At 40.2% G+C, this 17535-nt stretch overlaps 1 protein-coding gene across 1 annotated transcript; it reads right to left on the minus strand.

The window, feature by feature from the left end:
- Window positions 1–9361: 9361 nt before the first annotated feature.
- LOC149077154 (uncharacterized) lies at window positions 9362–11911 on the minus strand. The gene is made up of 2 exons (XM_089244274.1): window positions 11723–11911; window positions 9362–9844 (listed from the first exon to the last, which is right to left on the minus strand). The coding sequence occupies exons 1-2, from the start codon at window positions 11909–11911 to the stop codon at window positions 9509–9511; spliced, it is 525 nt and encodes a 174-aa protein (XP_089100400.1). The 3' UTR covers window positions 9362–9508.
- Between the last annotated feature and the right edge of the window lie 5624 nt (window positions 11912–17535).

Here is a 17535-nt window from a genome sequence, read left to right on the forward strand (position 1 = left end):
CCTGTGTCTCCTCCGTTAATTGTAAAATAATCACGTGGCAATTAGCTTATAGAACCTTTTGACACTTTACACTAACATCCTTGAAAGTTCTCTACCGGCAGTGGCTGTCACGTGGCGTGTTAATGTGTCTGTGCAAATGTGTGTGAGCGCGCGCGTGTTTGTGTTTATTCGTGTGTGATATGTGGTCAACCAACTGCACCGAATTCCACCAAGGTTGAATGACGGACTTCTCCGAACACTGACCGCTCTCGCCTTATATCGGAAATTACGCCCATTGTTGGTAAACTTGAAACAAAGCTTTCATTGTTAGCACGTAGCACTTTCCATTGTTGGTAAATTTCAAAGATAGCTTTCATTGTGAGCACTTCTCCCTTTATGTTCTTAATAGTTCATTGTTACTTTTTTTTACTCTGTCGGCGGAAAATTTTGACAATTTCTTGTATTCTCCAATGCAAGAAACTGGAAATTACAGCGGGATACCCATGCCAGCTGGAACTACAGGGGAGATCTTTTTGACAAGCTGTAAACGTGGATGTGTTTTTGGATTAAAACAATCGTCATAAGAACTAGGGTTGCCTGTATTTAAATATTATATGTATTGCTGCCAAATCCCGAAATTGGTAAATTCGAGACGGGCCATGCCACTTCACGAATTGACCAAGAGTTTCGCCAAAATTTGAATTGCAGAAATGATTCAACTTTGGCCAGCCATTTAGTGAAGTGGCCTATTTTTCTTAATCGCCAATTTGTGATGCATTTCTATATACAGTAGTTGTATTGGATTAGCTTCATGTGTCGAGAGGGAAAAAACTGAAAAAAACTGAAATTTCCGAAAAATACTATAAAAATAGTTATATGAACTACAGTTTTTTCTGCCAAATTTTGGAGGGAAAAAATTATTGTTTGATGAGTCACCATAACTATATCAAATGGGGTAGTTGTGGGAGTTTTTCCTTCATTTCCACAAAATTGAAGAAAAAATTGCTTGTTTCCCCAAATTAGAGAACTTCAGAAAGATAGACGGTTTTCAACCAGATGACTTTTCTTTCCTTGTTCACTTCAGTATAAAATCCGGAAAATATCTGTTCCCTTTGCACGTAGGTTCCAACGCAATCTTAAAAATAGACTAGAGTTAATATTACATATTTTGTCCATACAGATACACAGAGTAGAAAAAAAAGGAAAAAATCTGAAATTGCCAATGAATTGAAAACTATGCAAAAGGGAAACAAATTACAGATTTTGAATTCAGGAAGTAAATTTCTATAAAAATCACGACTGTTATTTCCTAGAAAAACAATTTCCGTTTTTATTTCTAGAGCAGTATAATCCATGTAATAAGTCCAAGTTCGCATCAAAAAACGAATTCTTATCTCTATGCTCATTCCCACCTATGAAAGTCAGTTACAAGGGATCATATAGGGGCAGTCATTAAGTCGAATACTGCACAATGAAAGCTGGATTTCTCTACATTATATTCATTCGAGTACTGTTCAAATCCTATTGAATATAATGCGTTGTGGAGAAGCAACAAAAACCAATTTTTCGTCCATACAAGTCATTATTTCTTAATGTTTTTTCTTCGATACATCGAACGATTAAATAATACCTTCTGAAAAACTTGGAATACCTTCTCAAAAACTCTGACATTATTTCCCAAGAATTTCTTTTTCATTATTTCTGAATGAATGTGCATCAGATTCCTCAAAAAAAAAGGCAACGAATGCATCAGCTCCAAATGCGAACTGGATACGTTCATCATTAAAACACAGAAGGAAACACACTCAACCACCTCGTTGGGCAATTTGCCTGTTGTGGCGTTGTATTTGTATTTGTATTTGTATTGGTAATCGCTTAAAATGGTACAAAGAGAAGAAAAATAGAAGAGGAAAATCATTATTCTTTTATTACTTTTTTGTTTCCTTCCTTTCAGGATTGTGTGTAACTTATTTATTTCTTTATTGATGTTATTCAGTTTTCGTTTAACATGAATGGACTCGGATTCGTAATTCAATTAATCAAATGTGAAATCGGTGCTTTCTCAGAATCTCACTTGATGCTTTTAAACACGTTATGTATGGGTTCAAGATGGAGAAGAGCCTAAGACATTTCAACTCCGAATTATGTAGCATTAAAGAATACTGTATATAAAATCGATAGTTGAAAAATACTTTTTGTTTACTATTTTTGCTTTAAAACACTTTTACAGTCTTGAACCCTTTCGCTACTGACGATGCTTTAAAGCCGGGTGGCCAACCATTTACAATTCCGTGCCATAATCAACAATATTCTCGATGCGTGGGCCACTCCACAAAATTTAACACGCAGACCAAATGTCCCGTTTTTACGCTATCATCTCTGTTCCTGTAAAATATTTTTCTGCTGTCCTCCTATTTTCGTAAAAACGTTCTGTTTGTCACTCTTTTGAGTTCTAAATTGTTTTACTTTCGATTCATGAATTCGATTATTGCAACGCAGATGGTGTATGTACGTACGTATAGATACTATTACTACTAAACCACACATGCACCTCGTCCATATTCCTTTGCGGAACCTCTAACGAATTGGTACATTCGGGAAAGTGCGTGTACGTGTAGTGAAACCTGACGCGAAGTTTGTTTCTGTGTAATGCTTGTTATTACATTAATATGTGTGGTGTTGCCATCTGCCGCCAGTTTTTCTAACTATGAGTGAAGTGTAGTGATTGAATTATCTATCGTTGTAGGCCTGTTGCTCTCTGTGGCGAGACACGCATAGATACTGCAACCTGAGGGCTGAGGTACTGAAGCCCTCCAATAAACTTTATAATAGGGCTCAGTACCCATCCCCAAGAATTCATGGATATGTGATGTAATTGTATAGTACAATGTATGTCTCCCTTGCGGACGATCCCGAATCTCGTACACACGGGTTGTAAAGCAGCTATGCCCATAGATGAAAAACCGAAACCTATTGAATAGAAAATTATCATATAATTACTATTTTTTAGCACCTATCACATACCAAACATGGGTCTATCTGCCCACCAGATCATCATTCACAAAAAATTGATTGTTAAAAAGTCGGAGAGAATTTATTTTTTTTTAATTGAAAAACAGAATAGAATTTCTTCAACTTTTGAAAAGCGTTCGCGTGTCACTTGTGGCACACGTGCCGCGGGTTGGCCAACCCTGCTTTAAAGTGCTGCTTTAAACCCCCGTAACATTTTTCACATACATTTTTGGGTTTTGATACTTTAAAGTGTAAAACCTGTATAACTACTTTATGATTGCCAGGCGACAACAGCGCAAGTGTGTGTTAAAACGTTATTGCGTTTCTAATTCATTCAGTTGGTAATGAATGAATATATTACCGCTCTCCGACTACTACTTAACCATACAATGCACCTCGTACACATTCCTCAACGGAATATCTAACGATTCGGTACATATAGGAATGTCTTGTTGGTGGTGGTAAGTGTGTGTGTGTACGTGCGCACTCTTGTTTCGAGTTCTTGCTGGTGCTGCCATCTGATTTTCATATTTTGAAGTAAAGATGGTAAAAGCCGGAATTTTCATGTTATGTAAAAAGCATCATGGTGGAGGTCTGCCTTTCTGAGGAGAGACTTTTTAAATACTCGACCGGCTCACATTCGCACCTTGCAATTGGAAAACCACAGAAACCCAACTTCAGCCGACCACCACTGTGCCACCAACGGGGTTCGAACCTGGATTCTCACCATGAGAGTTCAGCACGTTGCGAACACGGCCGTACAACGGCCAGGCTTTCAGACTCCACTTCCTAACCAGATCATGGCCTGCCCTCTCCCTCAATGAAGAGATAAACAGATGGAAGAAGAAGGCCTGACCCATGCTGGAAGCTGTCAGTGTATGTGTTATGAACCTAAAGTAAAGTTTGTTTCGGTGTAATGCTTGTTATAGTGCAGCTATCTGCCGCCAATTTTTCTAATTATGAGTGAAGTTTAATGGTTGAATAATTGTACTGTTGTAAGCCTGTTGCTCCCTGTGCCGAGACTTTTTAACGGGCAGATCGGCTCGCATTCACCTCACGAAGTTGGGAACCACAGGAAAACAACTTCCGCCGACCACCACTGTGACACCGGTTGTGTTTAATCCCGGATCCTCACAATGCTAGTCCGTTACTATGACCACCACTCGACGACTACCATGGGTCAGTTAATGCCGAGTTCAATTCTTCGATATTTGTTACCTTTCTTCAAGGCATGTTGTAGCCTACTTTCCGTTTTCACGTGAATGCAGTTTATAAGACTTACATTTGTCCAATTTTAAAGCCGCATTGACGTGAAAATGGAAATTAGGGACTGCGCCGTTCTTTGAGGAGTTAGATAGCAAATATCGCGGAGAATTGAACTCAACATTAGCTGACACCACCTTGTTACCAAGAGGTCAAGACCCAACGACATTCAGAAAACACAAACGAGTCGAATGGAAAAACATTCGATCAAAACTACCGCCATCGTACTTTAACAGACAACGATTTATAAGTTGTTTTGTTCCAACTTTTAGGGAGCCATGTCTAGTTTGTTTGTTTCGTTTTGTTTTTTTCTATTATCCTCTTGAATGTGTAAGAGTCCCTTGTTCATGCTTTTTTTCCCAGATTTTTACTTCCTCATCCTCCCAAATTCAATTCCGTTTTTCTCTCCAAAACATCTTGATTTTTTTTCCTCTCTTTCTATCCTTTATCCTTAAAAATAATATTTAAAAACAAAAAAAAAACCTTAATTAGCTTCCGTTTTCAAAACTCCAAGCAAAAATGCAAAAGACGTTAAGCTATTAAATTGCATTTGATCGGAATGTTTTCTTGGGTTGAGAGTAATTACATTAGAGGAAGGATGGCAACGAACTAAAAACGAAAAAAAAAAAGAGAAAGAACGCATTTTTAGCGCTTAAAAACTCATTTGACCTGGCATTTAATTTCATCAGACGAAGGTTTTTAAAAAATAAATAAATAAAATAGCGTTAAAAAAATTTTCCGATTTAAAAACAGCGCTCTTTTCTTCCACCCCGTCGTTGAAGCAAATTAAAGTCTAGGATTTGATCCTTGGAAAAGAACAGACGGACCTTCAACGTTTGGATCGGAGGAGAAAAGGGATCTTTCGTTTATTTTTATTTTTTTGTGAAAGATCCTTTGAGTCCATGTAAAGAGTCTCTTATAAAGCACTACATATAAAATGAGTGATTGAGTGAGATTATTATTAAATTATTTGTGCATGGTAAAGAGGAAATCGGTAGTTTTCAGCGCTGGAGAAACTTGCTTCAGAAAATTAATAAATTGTTATAAGAGAAATGAATCCCTTCGAGAATTATCAATATTCTTCATCCCTTTGAACTTAGAAAGGAAGAAGGCTGTTTTTGAGCGATTTTCAGCTTCACGCAAACGGGTCTGATTTTGCATCCCGTAAGTGCTAATGCGACCTTTATCTTATCAACCGTCTGTCATACAGGTATGATTCCAGTCAGGGCCGTAGCTAGCCATTCCTGTGCCCTGTGCAGGAATTTGAATTTATGTCCCCTTCTGGCCCATTTTTTGGGCACATTTAGCTCTTCCCCCCCCCCCCATTCTAAGTGGGCCCAGTGCGGGTCCACCTGTTGCACCTGGTTAGTTACTGCCCTGATTCCAATTTATAAAAAATGCTCAAAAGGCGTTCAAAAATTTCTCTGTACCAGTTTTGAGAGTGAAAATGCAGCGTGTAACAAAATAAAATACCGAAATTTTTATACGTCCTCCTCCTTGTCCTCTAACTTCTAATTTTAAAGTGGGTGCCCTGTATCTCCTGAGTCCAACAGAAAACATTTCAAGTTTCTAAGTACAATATTCACTGGAATATTTGAATTCAAAAATCGGAGAAAAGTTTTAAAAAAAAAAAACAGCAAAAACTAACGGAAATCGCTTTTTTTCCTTCATTTATGCTTTCCTTACCCCTTTTCTCTGATTTTGAATTCAAATATCCCTATGAATTGCACTTAGGAACTTGGAATTTTTTTTTGGCCTCGGGAGAAATAGGGCAACAACTTTCTAATTAAAAGTTAGAGGACAAGATTTTTTTATTTTTTTACACGCTGTATTTTCCCTCTCAAAACTGGTGCAGGGTAATTTTTGAACGCCTTTTGAGGATTTTTCAAACTGAAGCTGTACCTCTGTGACGGACGGTTGATGAGACATAGACCCCATTAGCACTCACAGGACACCCTGTATAAGGGTGGATCAAATGGAAACGGAGCAATGGTTATAATTTGGGTTATTTTTGTATGAGTGTGACGACATTTTTGTGTAGGGATAGAGCGAAAGTAAGAAAGTCAACACCCCTACTGGGGAAATGGACTTGCCCTAGGTTAGGGGTCTTCAACCTTTCAGACGCTGCGCGTCCGATATACAAGAGCTCTTGTGTTCGTGTCCCGGTGAAGGCCGGACATGACTTTTCCTAGTTCATCTCGGCATAAAATAAAGAAAATAAGTTTCTTGAAAGCACTTAATGACTGATTAGTTTAGTGTTTCCCTACCTCTTTGATGTCGCAGACCTCTTGTAGAGGTCAATGCACCACCACGGAACCCCCCCCCCCTCTTCCGTACCGAATGTTAATTGCAAGCAATTCCCCCCTCTCATAAGCATTATCACTAGACTGGGATCTTTGGCAAGCCCTTGGGTAGACTTTCCTTGGGCTTCTCTTTATTAAATTCGTTATGCGAATCCAGCCGGGCCCCAGTGGTGGGAGCACTTGAACTTGAACTACCAGACAGATACCCACGTTAATATTCCTTACGGAACCTCTAACGTAAAGGATATCTGTTGGAAAAGTAGCAACACCTTCCCCAGCCCATCAAATCCAGGGTGGGAGCACTGTCACCCTTGTGGTGGCCACTTAATTGCATGGCGGCCTATCGGCACCACATCCTGCAACAAGGCCTTCTAGGCTGTGTTCTCTGTCGTATCTCCTGGTCAGATTTTTCGCAAGCCCTTCTGCTGTGAATTTATTGTGTGAGCAAATATTATAAGAATCATCCCGGGAACAAGGTAGGGAGCCCTGTCAGCCCCCCCCCCCCCCGAGGGAACATGCCCATCCTCTTAAAATCCAAAATGTAATAGTTTTCTATAATTTGCATATCATAAAAAAAATTAAGTAAATTACAGTTCTACAGCACAAAATGTGTCATTCATGCAATGGTATTAAATGAAAATAATCCCGCGGACCCCGTACAAAGCGTTCACGGATCACTGGCTCACAGTATGAGGGTAATTAAGAGCAGTTAGAAAATATTTTTGAGCACCGGGATCATTCCTGGACTATGGGCCTTCTTTGTGTGACCCGCGAAAATTTTAGATCTGAAAATATAGAATAACGTTGGGTGTCACAAGTCCCCAATTATCCTTGCATAAGTCAAAGTATATACCCTATCCTAAACAAAGCGGTTTTCACGTCCAGTTTCTTTTCTTGATGAACTACAAATTACATCATACATGCTCAACCCACGACCTGTAAGGCCAAATGTAGCCCTCGAACTCATCAGATATTTCCCATTTCCCGTGACCTCAAACCTAAATTTGTAAAAAAAAAAAAAAAAAAAAAACAACGCTAAGCTACATATTACAGGATCCCTTAAGCGACCAGCGGCGCAAGTTCCACATCACTTGACTGGCCTTTGGGTGCTGTTCACTTGAATGGCCTCCACAGCAAATTCTCGCTTCTCTTCAATCAATGGTCTGCGACATACTTCAAGATCAGTTAAGTGACCCACAGCAAATTTACAGATCACTCAAAATACCTGGGGTACATTTTCAGATCCCTCAAGTGAGCCTCAGTGCAGTTCCACATAAATAAGTGGTGAGCGGTGCAGTTCCACATTAATAAGTAGTCCGTGGCACAATCCCACATCACTTAAGTTACCTGCAGCACGTTTACCATTCACTCAAGTGATCTGGAACAGTGTCCTAGACCACTTAAAAAACCCGCGGCATATCCTCACTTCAATTAAGTGGTCCGCGACACATTTATAAATCACTTAAGTGAGCCGTGGTGCATTACCGATCACTTAAGCCAGGTATTAACCTATGGGTCACAGGGGCTTTCGAGACGGGTCGTATAAACCCACTTACAACTGAGTGTTCTTGAGCTATGGGTGGCAACGGAAACTTCATATATTCATATATTCGCAATGGCTTCCGAAAAGGGTAGTAAAAACCCTCTTACAGCCAGAGATTCTGGAGCTATGGGCCACGACCAAAAATTGATTCACAGTGGCGTACGAGATGAGCTGTAAAAACTTCTCTTACAACCGAGTATTCTTGAGCTATGGGTCACAATTTTATTCCAGAATGGGTCGTAAAATTCTACTCACAGCCAGAAATTCTTCAGCTATTAGTCACGACCCAAACTTGATTCGTGGGGGGCTTACTAGATGAGTCATTCGGATCCACTTGCAACCCGTTTTGAATGTACTTATTGCGTTGCTGATTTCACTCATGATTTCTTCACATGGGTCGTGAAGCTGATCTTGTTGTTGATTTTTGTTCGCGGCTGAGAAAAGTTTAGAACCCCTGACTTGAGCGATCTGGAGAACAGTGTCTAAGACCACTTAAGTGACCTGCAGCTCATTTCCAAATCACTTTTGTGAATTAAGGCATATTTACAGATAACTCAAAAACTGACTCACTGCACGTAAATTCTCGTAACCTGCAGATAACTTACGTGACCTAAGGCACATTTGAAAGATCACTTAAGCTGCCCGTGGCACATTTCTATAATACCAGACCCGCGGCCATTTCCGAAAAATTCCCCGACCAACAATTCACCGAATGGAAAATTCATCGCTGGGAAAATTCACCGACATCAGTTCGACACGAGTGAATGAACGATCGAGTGAGCAATGAATGAGTGAAACCGGCCTGTCACTAGGGTTAGCTCGCTCTCGCTCACTCACCTGGTCACTTAGTCAATCACTAGGTGGCTCTCACTCATTCTAGCACTCACTCATTGGCACGCTCCCTCTGTCCTCGCTTCACTCACCAACACTAGCCACTCACTCACTCACTGTATCGTTTACTGACTCACTCGGATCCTCGCGCACCTACTGCCTCACCGACTCGTGTCGAACTGTTGTCGGTGAATTGTTCGATCATTTAATTGGCCCTCCACAAACCACTGAAATTTCCCGCACGCCGCAAAAGGTTGAGCACCCTTGAATTCGAACTATTAATCGTCATAAAATATGCATGGCACTGTCGACCCACATTCAAGTCGATACAATCAATGTCCCACACTTTAAAAATATTTGACACATGAGTTGCCACCAAGATCAAATGGCCGTTATGAGGTGGAATAAGTAAAACAAAATCATCACCTTTCGATATTCTAATCTGACTTTATTGATCTGACAAATAAATCTGAGCGGTTTTTGGCTGTCATTAGAATTACTTGGTGTCCTGGTCTGGTCTCTTGTATTCTTCTACTAGCTGACTGACACAATCTCTCTCTCTTGACGGGTGCTCGGACTAATCCTCTGGCTCTTCCTTCGGTTTCTTCGTTCCAAAGCATGACACGCAGGTGCCGCCATCTGTCCTGGGGGCCATGGGATCGCGGTAATCCATTCCCTCCTTGTCGCCAAATTCTTTGAGGTAATCCTGGGGATTCGCCGGATCGTATCGAATGTATCGTTCCAGTAAATCATCGACAGGATCCGCCTCCTTGTAGGTCCGCGTCATCGACCTAGTGATGACCGTCCTTGGTATAGCACCGTGATCTCCTTTGAGGACAGGCATCAAGTGAGGCGTCTTGGGCGGCATGAATTTGGTTGGAGTCGCGAACAGTTCAGTGGTGTCGTTGTCTTTCTGGATATCGGGAGAGAGAGAAATAGAGCATTCCTGAGCACGAACATATTCATGGTTCGATAATATCTTCCATAGTATGAATAAAACAACATACATATAAGGATGGACCAAATGGAAACGGGACAGTTGTTATAATTTGGTTTATTTTTGTATGAGTATAGTGAAACTTTGTGCAGAGGTGGAGTGGAATATAAGGAAGGCAACGCGTACTGCGGAATGGACTTGCCCTCGGTAGTCACTCGGAGTCACGCTTGCGAGCAAACTACAGCAACGCGGCGTTATTCGGGGTTTTTTTTAGTAGCAGAAGGAGTCCCCCCCCCCCCCCGAAATCATCGGTGAACGAAGGCAGTGTACGGAGAACATACTCTGTCATGGACTCGTATGCAATGCTGGCCCATTAGCAGCTAATGCGTTGCATGTTTACATACTTGAACTCAGAAATCATAGCACCCTATCTCACTATGTAGCTGCTGTATGGAAGTGAGCACCCCCCTCACCCCGCAGGACCGTTTTAATAACCCAGTGGTCCCTCGCTCAAATTGGTGGTCCATACTCCCCACCCTTTTTCTGGGCTGGAAATACAAACCTAGCAATTAACATGCTATGCTTCAGATATCCATAGTTTCAGATCTCATTGTCATGGAGGGCCCCCCACGTATCCCAACCCGGGTGGGGGCCTATGCGTGAAGATGGCCCTATGGGTAGTTTTGCTAGATCTCACTAATACTTTTCCCACCTTACTTCACTTGATACATTTATTTTAGTCTCATCTGAAGGGGGTGGGTTCAGCTTCCTGTGGCTCGCTCCTCAGTCATCTGTCATGGCTGATGATTCCATATGATTTTCAGCCGTGGCCCTCTTAGAAATACCCCGGTACCGCAGGGGGGAATCACTAACAGGAGTATTGAAAAAAACGGGACGGAAAAAAACAACTTTGGTTCATATGATTACAATAAAGCTTCGCAATTGTAAGGAGAAAGGAAGGAAAATCTTCTCTGGATATTGGACACTATTCTCCCGGCGTTTGGATGTAATATTTTGTCCGCGATCGTAAAGGTGTTGAAGCAAGGAGGGGTCTTCAACGTATGACCCGCGGGCCACATTTGGCCCTCTGAGCTTTTTGTCGTGACCCACCGATCATTTTCAGAATGTAGTTAAAAACATTGGAAAATGATTAGTTCTAGAACTAGTTGATATGGAATGATTTCGGAATTAAAAAATGAAAAATAATTCTAGAATAAATGAATAAAAAAAATTTTTCCAGGACAAATTTGATGAAGCTTCATAATTAATGAAAGAAATAATTTCAGGATCAGTGAGAAAAAAAGTGACTCAAGTCAAAATGAGAAACGTAATTTCGTAATTTCTGACAGAAACTATTTTACAATCAATAGAAGAATAATTACGTGATTATCGAATCAAATGATCGCAGAAGGAAATTAATTTCAGAATTACCGCGAAAACTAATTACAGAATCATTTAAAGCGATTTCAGATTGAAATTAATTTCGGAATTAATTTTAATTGGTAATTAATCAAAAACTTTTTTCAGAGTTACTGGAAAAATTTATTTCAGATAAAATTAATAATTAATAAAAAGAAATATAATATCAGAATAAAAATAAAAGTCTTCAATCAATTTTTGTCCCTGATTATAATTCGGGTCTCCCCATTCGTCCCCTTCTATCAAGTTGTCACTAAATTACATCAAGTTGGTGGCCCGCGGGCTTCGTTTCAATTTGGCCCGCCGTGTCTGATACGTTGAAGACCCCTGGGTTAAAGTATCCCAGTACCATAGAGTGGGGGGGAGACATATGGAGGCTCCCCAGGTTGAGAAAACACTAACCTACAGTCATGATAGTTTGAAATGCGGACTTACACTCATCCGGTGGAACATTGACTGGGATCGAGTTATGACTCTGGCGAAGCTGAATCCAGGATCGTAGATGTCGTGCCAATGCCATTTCCACGCGTCTTCTTCCTTCTTCTTCTTTGCCCTGTTCTTCCTGGCGATTTCACTGACTCTCCTGACGTATTTCTGGTGCGTCTCTTCCTCTTCATGCCACATCGTCCTAATAGCAGAAAATAAACACGCAAAAAAAAAAATACATTCCAAGAGGTTAATACATCACAGAAGAAGAAGAAAAACTATCTCCATCCAGAATTATTTCGTGCAGAACCAGTTACGCATTCGAATCATCATACGATACTGGAATCGAAATTACCTTGACTGATACTGGGTTACCTTGCTGGAGAATTTTTCCTGAGCTGCTGCCTCAACTAAGTCCTATGGCTGAATGAGATATTTCGCAGCGTTCGATTTGCTAACGTGTTCTCGTGACGGGAATAGCATTGTTGGCAACAGAGCCGACAATGGAAATTGCTTAACGATGAGAGAGGTGGAAAATCTCGTGTCTTTTTTAGATTGAAAATGGGTTCTCGTGAGAAATAAGCCATCGTATGTATTTTGAAAATTTTATTCCTCTATGAAATCGATTATGATTGATCAATTTCAACGTGAGATGAAATGTCAAAAGATTAAGCTACTTAATATATACAAGAGTGTCTGGGGCAGCCACACCTGATCACTTATAAGTTGAATTTGCATTGAAGCGAGGGTAACTCCTCAAGTTTATTTTCATGTTAATAAAGTTCAATGTGAGCATGCCTTCCCCCCCTTAAGGCGCTATAGTGGTAGTTAAGGGGGCTAGGATTTCTATGACTGCATATTTTTTATGCATTTTGCATACTTCGCTATTTTTACTCGATGGAGCATTCATTTTTTATGATTTTCAGTAATTATAAGACAATTTTGGTGATTTTTAGTAATTTTAGAACACTTTCATGATTTTCAGTAATTTAGGACATTTGTCCATGATTTTCAGTAATTTCAGAGCATTTTTCATGATCTTCAGAATTTAAGGTATATTTTCAAATTCTGGTGCATTATTTCGTATATTTCAGCATTTCATTGAAGAGAGATTCCCCCCCCCCCCACAAGCTTCATTTGCCACAATTGGTGATTTTAGCGATAAATGACAATTTTCTTTACCTTTGGCGCTTCGTTTTGGTCCCGATAATCGATTTTTATCATTTAATTATTTATTTATTTACCAGTTGCTGTGGAAGATCTCGCAAAGATCAACGGTGACATTAGCAACTATTGGCAATTGCATTTGTGTACCTTCGCCTTCATTTTTGAAAATGATTAGTGATTTCCCGTAATTTCCAGTATTTTTCCTCGAGGAAATATATTATCAGTCTATTTATAAAAGCATATTTTTTTGGTTTTTGTGGCATATTTTCAGTTCTTTCAGGGCATGAACGCATTTTTTATGGGGATACTCTCTCGGTTTTTAGGTCATAAAAATCCTAGCCCTGGTTATAATACTGAAGTAACATCTTCGTTCAAAAATGGTGGATGCAAGGCCGGCTTAAGCGAGGGTGCAATAGGTGAGGTGCACCCGGGCGATGGGTTGTAAGGGGTGCCAGCTTAGGCACCACTTTTTCTTTAAACTTCCAATATTACAAATTCGCATGATCAGAGGCAGATTCATGGTTGAGCTGACAGAAAATTTTGACAAAAAATTCTTCACCCTTCTCTCATCCTAGTCTAATTTTCTTGACCTTTGAAGGTTGGACAAACCCCCGCTTCCTATCTCAGAGATACCGAAGCGTTCACATTTTCTCTCTCTCTTGACCACATCTAGTAATATTTCTTAAATTTGCTGGGCTAAAGCCAACCCAAACGTGCCTCTGTTTCTTAGTTACTTTTTTCGTCACTCTTCCTACACTAAACCTAATTCCTTGCTCTCTTATGTCACTCTTTTTGTCGCTCACCGACCCGGTCACCTGTTCTGATGTAATTTTATTTGGCCACTCACATGCTTGCAAACTCTAGGTCATTCGCTTGGTCACTCACCAACATAGTCCTTTGCTCTTTGGGAAGAGGCGAATTTATAGTTTTGCAAATTTCGGCACCCTTCTTCCCTTATACTAATTTTCTTGACCACTCATTTATCAAATTTGCCGCCATGGGCGATAGCCCACTAAATTGAAAACTTGTGGGAAAAGACAAAGCTTGGTACAGTAATACCAGAAATAATAATGTGGGGCGTGTGCGTGCGTTTTGGTTCCCTAATCTTGTCATTTTTCTTGAAATGGTCAAATGAAGGCAAATTAAGAATTCGGCTTCTAAATGTCAGGTCCCTGTCACACCAGAAACACCTTGAAAAAAAAAATTTTAATACAAATCGCCTCGTTATACTTCCTCTTTACAGGATTTGTGTCAGTAATGATGACTGAATGATGAAATAGCAAACAGCTATAATGTGAAAATTGAGAAATTTGGCATCATTAAGAACAATAAAATGGTTCTAGACCAAAAAAACAATAATCTTTATAAAGCGGGACGTATAATCAGGCATATTCTCATTGGCAACCAATTACATGGGGCTTTATACTGCAAAAAATCCGTTTTTCAGCCTTCCGCTAAAGTCTTTTTTAGGGGTTTCACGTGCCGGCACGTTTTTTGCATCCTGTCCGGCAGCTAAGCTCGAGTCACCTATGGTTTGAAGGAGCTCAACTAATATTCGGATCTCGTTCAGGAGCTAGATCGATCTCAGCTGCAATCGATTCTTCTGTTCCAAAAGTAAAGGAATCAGAGCAAGTAAAAAGATCGGAAACATCGTTTACGGTTCTCTATAGAGATAGGCAGGCTCTACATACTTCACCTTTGACGTATTTTTCTCTTCGATAAATTAATTTCCAATGTCTATATATATATATATATATATATATACCTGTACAGGAAACATTTCGCCCTTGTTCCTGTCACATCAAGTTTACTCAGGGTTTTACCCCGTGCCCGTCCTGTCACGGATATCCTCGAAGGACTTCGGCCCGAAGAATCACTTTGCGCGCGCACACACACAAACAAAGTTCCCTTTACAGAAAAAGAACTCTTCCTGACAGTCTGTGTCGACGGACCCGCACACTCTTTACTTATCTTTTCGACAGAAAGTCAAAGATAATTTTCCGACCGACAGGACAAACAGGGTATTACATAGTATTTGAAAGGGCACTTCGGCCGAAAAAAAATCCTGATTTTTCTCTACCGTTGTTTCTGGAGGAAAGAGACGAGATTGAAAGCTCAGTTAGATTTATTCCGGAGAATGTGGATCTATCTTCTTTTTTTTTTATTTATACAGTCAACGCTCGTTATAACAACCGTCCGTTATAGCGTATATTCCATTATAACAAAAAATTATATTCCTGACAGGAACCAAATATATTCCTATCACCACTATGTTACTTTTTATCCAATATAACGACCGGTAAATATCATTCAATCCATTACAACGATCGAACTCAGCACCATCCCCCGTTTTTTTTGCAAAGAAATAGGCAGAATCGTTCGTTGAATGTGTTTGACCCGTTTCGATACCCGGTTTGTCCTTGTCAGAAAATTTCCTCACGCGGGGGTACAACAGAAACGGTGACATGACCACAGAAAAAGATTGCTACAGCATTGAGTCCCCCATCGAGAGGTTACCGCGCCAACTTCTCGGTGAGTATAAAAAAAAAGGCTGGGCGTTCAGAATCGACAGTAAATCGTAGGTCTAATTAGCCCTCGTGTGCAGAAATTGACCGTGGTGCTGCAAAAATTATCAAATGACCGGTTACTATGCATAATAATTGCATTTATCACATTTACCGTAGCATATACATGCTCTAAGGAAATATGTTTGTTCCGCGGACTGTAGCAAAGTGGTCAAGAGCACTCGCCCGGATTGAGGAGGAGACGGTGGTTCAATTCCTCGCGGATTCTACTACTAAACCACACATGCATCTCGTCCACATTCCTCTTCTAACGAAATAGTACATGTTGGAATGTACGTTTCTGTTGTGTGAACCTAATGTGGAAGTCGTTTCTGTGAACCATCTGCCACCTATTTTTTTGAACTATGAGGGGAAGAGCAGTGATTGAATAATTGTTTCGTTGTGGGCCTGTTGCTCTCTGTAGCGAGACTTTTTAACGGGGAGATCGGCTCGCATTCGCGTCTTTTAAATTGGGAACCACACAAAACCAACTTCAGCTGACCACCCCTCGTAGAGGCTGTTGAGTTTTCTTTCCTGCATTCATCTTCGCATCATCCAGTTGTCTAAACCTTTGTATATTGTTTTTGTCTCCGATTCCATTGTGTTCACGCATTCTTTCATGGTGTTCTCTCTCTCTGTCACAGTAATGATATACATAAAAAACATTCGTAATGAGATATTACATTCCTTTCCCGTCCAACGAGGGAAATGAAAATCCGAAAAATTCAATTTATTTCGTACGAAAAGCCATTAGGAAGGAAACTCATCGAGAAATATGGCTACCATTCATTAAGCGAGATAATTGTTACTAGTCAAGATTTCTCGGCCAAGTTTCTAGAATTTTCGTTCCCTTGAACCAATAAAATGGAAGAGAATTTCACCTCTGCTAACATCATTCACCTTCGTTTGCTCAGAGATTTCGAATCGGTTATTATTACTACTTATGCTGAAAGATTAATCACATTTACATATTTCTTAAGAGGGAAGAGGAAATTTACATCTTATCCGAGTTATAATTTTATGCCCCGATAAATCGGGAACATTCTCTCTCTCTCAGAAATTAATGGACGCTTGTTAAATAAATTTTCGACACGTTTTTCCGTATTGCGTCAGAGAAAAATCTAGATATATGTACAATAAAACACGTGCAGTATTTTGTTAGGTTTATGATTACAGCGGCCCTATATATACAGGTTGTGTATTGATGTTTCTCGAAACTTTTTTTTTTGGGAAGAATGTTTATCATAATAACCAAATTAAACAAATAAATAATAATCTTTCGGGTTTGTTGTTGTTGTTATTCGGATCATTTCTACCATTCGTCGATCAAAAATTGACTGATTCTTCAGTGAGTGACTGGGACATCGAGAGAGTGAGTGACTGGGACATCGAGAGAGTGACGGAGAGTACTATATACTGACACATCGAGTGAGTAAAAGAGAAGAGTGACTGAGACATCTAATGAGAGACCGAGAGAGTGTGAGACTGAGACATGGAGTGAGTGGCCGGCAGAACGTATGGATAAGTGAGTGATCGAGACAGTGACGGAAAGTACTAGATACTGATACATCGAGTGAGTGAAAGAAGGAGTAAGTGAAAGAAGGAGTGAGTGAGACATCGAATGAGAGACAGAGAGACTATGTGGCTGAGAGATCGTTTGGGTGGCAGACAGAACGTATGGGTTGAGGCCGAAGCACGCTACACTGACGTGACGCGATTTTCACGTCACGTCAGAGACGTTGTGAATTCCGATTCGTGGAAATTCTGTGACGTTGAAATTATATGACGTGAAATTTCCATGTCAAAGAATTTCCACTAATCAGAATTTACACTGTGTCAGAAATCACGTCACATCAGTGTAGTGTGTTTCAGCCGTGAGTGATCGAGAAAGTATTATGATATGCGAGGTTTATGATTGGTAATGTGTCTCGTAAGGATCCCGATTTCCCGTATATTTATTAAGCGAATTGAGTCACTCTACGTGAGTGTCCCTCGAACTTTTTATGCCAAATCCCACCAAAGCATCTCTGAAAACCTGATATCCTCTCCGTTTGGCCGTAACCGAGAGGTACCATCCTCTTCCCCCAATCC

Source organism: Pholcus phalangioides, unplaced genomic scaffold (genome assembly GCF_987345545.1).
Source record: "Pholcus phalangioides strain wild (caught in Gottingen) unplaced genomic scaffold, Ppha-v1.0 ptg000015l_1, whole genome shotgun sequence".
Classification (NCBI taxonomy): domain Eukaryota; kingdom Metazoa; phylum Arthropoda; class Arachnida; order Araneae; family Pholcidae; genus Pholcus; species Pholcus phalangioides.

Bases quoted from the DNA above. Each gene is read 5' to 3' on its own strand.
- LOC149077154 (XM_089244274.1), bottom strand. From the start codon at position 11,911: ATGTGGCATGAAGAGGAAGAGACGCACCAGAAATACGTCAGGAGAGTC. The intron at 9,845-11,722 runs GTAAGTCCGCAT...CCCGATATCCAG, and splicing joins CAATGTTCCACCGGATGAGT to AAAGACAACGACACCACTGA.